Source organism: Anneissia japonica, unplaced genomic scaffold (assembly GCF_011630105.1).
Source record: "Anneissia japonica isolate Jap-2015-1 unplaced genomic scaffold, ASM1163010v1 scaffold2003_len1103335_cov173, whole genome shotgun sequence".
NCBI classification, from domain to species: Eukaryota; Metazoa; Echinodermata; class Crinoidea; order Comatulida; family Comatulidae; genus Anneissia; species Anneissia japonica.
The window spans coordinates 686520-694694 of record NW_022758706.1 but is presented as its reverse complement, the minus strand read 5'-3'; the positions used below and the strand labels follow the sequence as shown (position 1 = coordinate 694694).

At 32.1% G+C, this 8175-nt stretch overlaps 2 protein-coding genes across 2 annotated transcripts in view; one reads left to right on the top strand and one right to left on the bottom strand.

Annotated features, from left to right (window-relative positions):
- The window catches only part of LOC117125391 (stonin-2-like), a 20672-nt gene extending 14719 nt beyond the window's left edge, over positions 1-5953 (top strand). Inside the window, exons 4-5 of the mRNA XM_033271898.1 lie at positions 204-311; positions 1206-5953. Coding sequence (XP_033127789.1) covers positions 204-311; positions 1206-1483 — 386 coding nt within the window. The 3' untranslated portion in view covers positions 1484-5953. The remainder of the gene's footprint in view (positions 1-203; positions 312-1205) is intronic.
- A 79-nt stretch (positions 5954-6032) lies between these two features.
- On the bottom strand, positions 6033-8099 carry LOC117125390 (glutaredoxin-related protein 5, mitochondrial-like). Its single transcript, XM_033271897.1, has 2 exons — positions 7765-8099; positions 6033-7352 (listed from the first exon to the last, which is right to left on the bottom strand). The coding sequence occupies exons 1-2, from the start codon at positions 8021-8023 to the stop codon at positions 7177-7179; spliced, it is 435 nt and encodes a 144-aa protein (XP_033127788.1). The 5' UTR covers positions 8024-8099; the 3' UTR covers positions 6033-7176.
- Between the last annotated feature and the right edge of the window lie 76 nt (positions 8100-8175).

Below are 8175 nucleotides of genomic sequence, written 5' to 3'. Positions count from 1 at the left end.
GGGGGGCTGAGTGTGTTAAGGATAACTTTAGTGCACATCTCCATTCGAGTGCACTCTGACTGAGCTGGAGGAAGGGTTTGAGATCCTAATGAGATTTTAAAAAAAGGGGACCAGGATGGCCAGAAGTGGCACTCAATCAAATAGAATCTAAATAGATGTTGTATTAAGTACATTTTTTACATTTTCTCTTTTCTTTCCTACAGGAAGCACTAGTCCTAGCCTTCTGGAAACTTCTGTGGGGACAGCGAAATATGAACATGCCTTTGGAGGTATCGTCTGGCGAATTCCAAAGCTTCCAGAGAAGAACCAAGGTATTGTACCATATTATTGTCAATTGTTTAGTATTTTATGTTAGACGAAACTTTTTTTATACCTTGTTTAACGAACCCACCATCATATTGATGATTTTGAATGAAAATTAAATTGTATTTTTGGCCAATTAGTGCACCCGTTGCCACAAAAAAATGGAAAAAAAATGAAAGTTTTTCTTAAGTTTTATTTATGCCCGCCGCTGCCTTGAAATTTACAAAAATACCACGTTTAACCATGCCATTACTACGGTGTTTACATTCACCAATAAAATTATTTTTATTTTCTTCTCCGACAAAACTGTTTGCTAAATAAGAATATAAAATTTTATTTTTATATTTTTCCGCCCACCTCTGATGATCTTTAAAAAAAAAAAATTTGCGAAACAAGGTGTAAAAAAAAGCTTGCCTTATTAAAAAAAATGTATTTCAAATTCAACACCATTGTGTGATCCTTACATACTATTCCTGCTCTGACGTTTTCAAATTCATTAAATTCATTGTTACTGCAGTCTGTAGCTATAAAATTGTTATACATTTGAATATTTTCTGTTGTGTGAACAAAAGTAAGATTATCAATGAACTCGAGCATTTAACCACAAAGAACAGATGTGTACAAAACAGGCCATGACAATGTGTTTTAGCTAATGTTTTCAGTATTTTGTAAATGAATGTCATGTAATTACAATTAGTTTTATTTTATTTATATTTTCTTTATTTTTACAAAATCTGTTTAATAAAAATCCTGTATTTTTCCTGTTGCAGAATAAATAAACTTATCTTGTATTTTTGTATAATATTATTCATAGTTACAGAAGGTAAATTATGTCTGTAGGCTATGAACCATTTGAAATATTATGCATGAGACATTAAATATAAATCTTTCATTTTATTCAGTTGGTAACTCAAATCACATCTTCATGTGTCACTTAACAATGCAGAACAGCCAGTCCATACCCAAGAACTTCCATCGCCAAGCTCAAGTCGAGTTCACCATGCCCCATTCAACCGCATCAAAGACAATTATCCGTTCCCTTTCAATAACCAACGAAAGGGCGCCGGAGAAACGTGTCCGCTACTCTGCACGTTATGAATATACCGTGAATATCGAGAATCATTATATCGCTATAGGAGATGAGAACACGGAGGATCCATCTGGATGTAGTTTACAGTAATTAAGAGGATTAACGAGAAGATGATTAATGATGATTATTATACAAGTTATTAATATTTTATTTTTTATTAAGGAATGTGTATTTTTTTAACAGCACTTTTGCTATATATGCAACTTGTATTGATTTTTATCTGAAAGCTACATTGTGGACTGATTGGTAAAATGAGGTTTATTTCTATTTTATCAATTGTTTTTATATTCTGATTGTTTTATAAATTTTATGATTGTCTATATATAAAATAGATTTCATTAACTATTATAGCCTACCTTTATGACTCATGTATAAGCCCATCTTTGAGCATTAACCCATCTCGTAATTCTGATGCACAATGGTTGGACAAGATATAAACACATTTCTTTTTAATAGATTTCAATGTTTGGGTGAAGTGCCCTATAGAATAAGTTTAGAAAAACGGTAGGATTACCTTGCATGTAAAAACTGTCTACATTTTATATCTTCCTTTCCCTAAAGCCTTGTTTCCATAAAATCGCTACACTGTCGCTACAGTGTTTTCAGTGCAATTTTGTACTGCGTAGCAGTCCCCGCCGCAATCAGGAAGGTTCCCGGATTTGACCGACCAATCAGCATCATCAAAATCTGTTGGCAATAGCATGTAGCGATTGCATGGAAACCAAGTTTACACTCTTGTCAGTACAGTAGGTTCCTGTTAGGCCCTAGGCTTGATTTTGTGCTATCAGGCAGTGATGTGCTTTACACTTGAGTCAGTACAGTTGTAAAGCTAAGCTTATTTCTCCCTTGCGACTCAACTTAGTTCAACTGACCTTTGCAACTTGCCAGCAACTGGCAGGCAACTGAGTCGCACGATTTGAAGCGCATGAGAGCTGCGATCGCCAGTTGCTCTCATTTGCCCATGTTGCATTAATAGTAATCATAATAGTGTGGTTTTATATAGCACCGTATCCATCTGATATAAGATGCTCAAGGCAGCGGCGGGCGTAATGCAAATAAAGAAAAACATTTTTTTTCCGTAGCAATGGGTGCTCTAATTGGCAAACTATAAAATTTTATTTTTGTTCAAATCATATTATTGGCAGGCGGCGGGTTTGCTGAACAAGCCTCCCCTAACATTGTATGAAATTATCCATGTACCAAATTATCTTAGCATTGCATGGCAACTAGTTGTAGATAATCTGCAGTTGGAAGTGGCATAATTAGTGCTCTGGGCAACTAGTTGTACTAGGTTGCTTGTAGTAGTTGCTACTGGCAACTAGTTGAGGTCAGTTGATGTCAGTGCTATTAAGTCAGTCGCAAGTATGACATATGCTTAGCATAAGAACTGTATATTTTTTATATAAGCAAGTGTTAAAATGTGGATGCAGTCATTAAAAATTTTATAAAGTTTCATTGTATGCACTAATAAAATAAAGTACTAATATCAGGTGTAACAGTTGTATTTATAAATTATTCCTAATATTATTTTAGACACCAATAATATCATAATGATATGTTAATTTCTGCTAAAATCATTTAGTTTTGTATTAATACTTAGCACCAATAATATAATAGAGTATTGATATCAGCTATAACAATGTATTGTTCTTCATTGAAATTACACATTCATGGTAATTATTTTTTAAAGAAGTCTTCAAAAATGTATGTTACACAGTGGATAATTTGTGTATTTTGAATGTTAAATAGCAATGTTTATTGTAGAAGAATGACACCTTACATTGTTTTTGTATTAGAAGATATCTTTATGAAAAAGCACATTCATGTTCTTTATTAATCAAGTATTGGTATATTATTTCTTGTATAATTTTTTTTGATATTTTATATATTTTTTTATTGACTGAAGATTTTTTTTTAATGCAATAATCCTCTATCACATTGTATTTTATTAACTGTATATAGTAGGTCCTATATAATTAACTGTAATCTTGTTTTAATATTTTAATATTTTATGAGATGGTGATTTTGTAAAAGAAGATAGGTGCTAATTGTGCAAGCAATTAACAAGGAATTTTAATTGTGAATTTTAAAGAAACAATTTGTTAATTAGTTTAAAGGACTGGACTTATTCCATTGGAAAAAATTTTCATGTAAAGTTGTTCTAGTAGCTATGGTTTATGATGCACAAGCATTAACACTTCACAACATTTAGCATGTAATAGTGGTCAGGATTTTTATATTTTAAACAGGCGTAAAAAAAGATAACTGCGGGCTCAACATTAATGATGACATCAGGTCTTGGGATAATCACGCTGAACTGTAATAGTTGTAGCTTGCTTTTGTTTGTAAATGACGTCCTCTTAGGAAGTGAATTTACTAAATGAGGATTGATATTTAAATTATGTGCAAGTGTCAGAATGTATTTCCCATTAAGTTTTTCAAAAATATGCTTTCAGCTACTCTTCTATTTTATTCATTTAAATAGAAAATCTGAGAATGTTTCTTCACATCAATAAACAGTGGCAGATCCAGAGGGTAGTGTTGGAGGAGCTTTCCCCCTCCCCTGGCAGTGTCGGAAAAAATCCTAAGCAAGTGTGAAATCATTTAGATAAAATATAAAAATGGCTAAAATTATGAGAGCCCTCTGGGCACTCATAATTGGTAAGGGAACACACTCAATTTTCCCCCTGCCAAACATACGGTAGGTCTCACTCCCTCGTACCATAGTAATTTGATTGCTATTTGACTGCCAGTCGATTCAGTGGGTCAAAAAAATTCTGGATCTGCTACTGATGAAATAGTAGTATAAACAACCTCAAAGCAACTGTTGTCCATTAGTACCCATTGCTTGATTTTGTGCAATTCTGTAATGGGTTTGTAAGTTTTTGCTATGATGCGATTTCTATTATATATGTGCCATTCCATAACCTTTAAAAAAATGGGGGTTTTTTTTACGTAGCTACTGTACATTCAGTACGATGGTTTTAATTTAAATAAAACCCCAGTGTTGACCTTGAAAGATAGCTTTTCAATTGCAGTCTGAAATGTGATGCGTTTTGAGGCCTATAGCAATTTATCCTTGAAAATATTTATTGAAATGATGCAAATTTGGCCTTGAGTAATTTCTCCATTCCAGAGGAGGTACTAAATGAAGTTAGCTAGTCTCCAATTTCCAGTGGGTTTTGCAAAATGATGAGGTTATAGCTAGTCTCCACATTCCAGTTAATGTACCAAATAATGAGATTAGCTAGTCTCCACATTCCTTAAAAGTATTTTAGGAATGAGATGTACTGCTTAACTGAACTAAGTTACTACTTATGATTTCATAAGAATAAAACTGGTTTAATTCCATTACACTATATTATTAATGTACCGTAGTGTATATTTGTGTGTTGAGCTGAAAAAATATAATTCAATAATTTACAGTAATTACTTTGTATATCAGCAGGTTATATTAGCTGTTAATTAAATATAAGAATTATAATATATTTTCCTTGCCGATTAGTGCATAAACAATACCATTTATTAATTAGGACATCTGTAAGTTAGCAAAAAAATAAATTATTTTGGTCTGTGACTTGTTAGAAACCGTGAGTAGTATATCTTTCAATTTTTGCAACTTTGATTATGCATTATGATTTAATTTTTATTAAATATGCTTTGCCCTTATTCTGTAAAACCTCAAATAGAAGCCCTGGATGGGCTTCTATTCGAAATTACATTTGCAAGCCAAAGAGAGGGGCTTCTTTTCAAAACAAATGCTGTAAATATTTCAAATTTGCTATTATACGGCATTTTCCAACTATGGAATTCAAAATTCTGTTTTAATATTTCTTTATTTTAACCATGCTAGTACAATAAAATAATGTTGATATTAACACGCTATCATAATTAAAGATAACGTCAGTCTGAATGCAAGTACTGTCTTACAAAAGGAGCCCATACAATCTTGATTAGAAGCCCATGGGCTTCTTTTTGAGATTACTTTGGCAAACTAAAGAGGGAGGCTTTTTGAGTCCATTGGGCTTCTATTTGAGGTTTTACGGTATGCATTTAAAAGCAAATATATATTATGCTATTAATAGTAAGCATGCCTTATTATATGTGCATATAATAGCAAATATATTATGCGAGAAAGTACAACCATAGGAAACCATGAACTTAAGCTGTTTGCCAAGTGCACTTGTTTTTAAAGTGTTACTGTGTTAGCACCTTGAGCACTACTGCAGTGGATTTGTGCACTTTATAAATCTTATTATTATTATTATTATTATTACTGTCCTATATACTAAAACATAACTTTTCTTTGCAATGACATTATTTACTACTCTATGTTATATGTTATGATTTACTGTATATGTGGAAATTGATCGATTGTTAAACAGTAATGTTTGTATAATGCATCTCACATGTCTTTCAAATGTACATTGTGTCAGTCAATGCCAACACAATATTTATCTCAGCAGCTCTAGTTAACGTTGATGAACGACAATTATATGATTCTATATGAATGTGCAAATGTTATGGTACATTTTAAAATAAAATACCGTAAATTGATAAGAACAGGATTTATAAATTTGTTACTCTTGTGCTGAGGACCCTGATGATGATGATGATGTCATAAAATAGAAATATTTAGTAGAATTTCTATTTAGAATTTATTACCCACAACTTCAAAACAATTTTAAACATTCTGTTTACATTACAAAATGATTATTCTGTAAATATAAAAATACTAATATAAAACAACATTGGAATAAGCCTATACAGTAATAATCTAACTATAATAAAGGTGTATGATTAATTATAGTATTTCAACATAGTTTTTGTGACAATTGACAGCAGATATTTCATATAACATTATTTCCCACTATTCTACACAAGAACTATATAACGGTAAACATTCTTTTTGCATAACCAAATCACTATAATTTAAATACTGTATACCAATTATAAAAACATTGAATAGGCCTATCAGTAATAATAAAGCTTGTGGGTGCACCATTTTTTTTAATTCTTCATCATTAAGTTGCTGCCTTCAGCATTTTGAAGATTCTGCAACTTGATTGGTACAGCATGACCATACAGTGTTTTGATTTGTTACTTTCATCTGATAATATATTTCTTAGGGTTTTTTTTTTGTTTTTATATATATAGTGTTTATATATATATATATATTTATTTTTTATTTGTAAACTCAAACATCAAACCAACAAAAAAGTTTAAAGCCCAGTCTAGACTATCGAAGTTCATTTGACAAAAACAAGTGACATATGCCTAAATATGGTCATGATGACATCACATCATGACCATATATAGGCACATCATGACTATATATGGGCATACAACAATTTTTTGTCTAAGAAAATATGATAGTGTGGACAGAGCATTAACGTAATACCGGCCTGTTAACAGGAAGCATTCGATTGCACGATGACGGTAGGACGTAGAACGTAATGACGTCACTAAGTCATCTGCGCATGTGAGAACGTTAGGTTCTCGTTGTGTGGATTCTAGGACGCAATTTGGCCAAATCTACGTACGTAGAGAACGTAGGACCCTGATAGGACGGTCACACATTTGTGATTCCGTTCTAGCGTTGCTTCGTCGAACGAATTGAAAGCCCCCTAATGCCCATTATGAACTTTTTTAAAGGTGTTTCTGTATAAAATATTCAATTGAAGAATAGTCAAGTTGTCAAATTCAAATTGCTGATAACTTTGTTGAATAATCCTGACATCTGGTCTGAAAGAAGTCTATTGTTAACTATTCTTCATTTCGTGCTATTTCTTGGCATCATTTTCTTGGTCAAGTAAAGCCGATCTAATACCAATCTTCTTCAGTTCTTCTATTAAATCTCCACTTTGATGCATTTGAAGCATGATGTCACATCCTCCGACAAACTCCCCGTCCATGAACACCTGTGGGATTGTGGGCCACTCAGAGTATTCCTTGATTCCTTCAAAAACAAAAAGCATATTCAACATTTTATAATGTGGTATAAAAAATAAAAGCACAAATTTCACCATGTCCAATTATCAATTTGTACTACATGACCTGGACAGTACAAAAGTGGTAAAAATATGGTGAATCCAACATAAATAATAACAAAAACTACAGTACAAGCTAGAAATATTCTACACAGAATCTTTGAAGTTAACATGTTGTAATGTAATAATCATATCTCTTCTATGATACCATGTTATAAAATATGCTATTTTAATTATATTTACAGAAACTCAGAATTGGTAATAATTTAATGGACATCCCTGGAAAAAAAATATGTTAGTCCTGATGCCTATATATTAATATTTTTTAGTAATTAGTTTAATTTAGTAATTAAGTTTTAATAATTAAGTTAATCATCTCACCTTGCCGTAAATCATCATCATCCAAAACATTATGACTACTAAATTTAACATTGTGCATTCGTAGTATCTGTACCACTGCATTGCTAAACCCACACATCGGTTCTTCTTGGTGTCCCTTCATAAAAACCACCACTTTGTCGTCTTTTATTAACGATTCTATGTTTTCTTTTGAACCTGCATTGGCCGATAAATATCTAAATAATGACAAGCGTGGTAAAGACTGCCTCAGGAGAGGAGATAATCGAAAAATTGAGTTCATTTTATATCAACTTCTCACTAAAAAGAACGAGATATGATCGGTGATGTCTTAATAAACTTTGACCTTGGCCTAGGTTCAAACCCTATCGTAACTAAAAACACACCGGCCATTATTCATTATCAGCAAATATCAGTCCAAAATAAAAGTCTGGA

Bases quoted from the DNA above. Each gene is read 5' to 3' on its own strand.
- LOC117125390 (XM_033271897.1), bottom strand. From the start codon at position 8,023: ATGAACTCAATTTTTCGATTATCTCCTCTCCTGAGGCAGTCTTTACCA. The intron at 7,353-7,764 runs GTGAGATGATTA...TTGTTTTTGAAG, and splicing joins TGATGATGATTTACGGCAAG to GAATCAAGGAATACTCTGAG.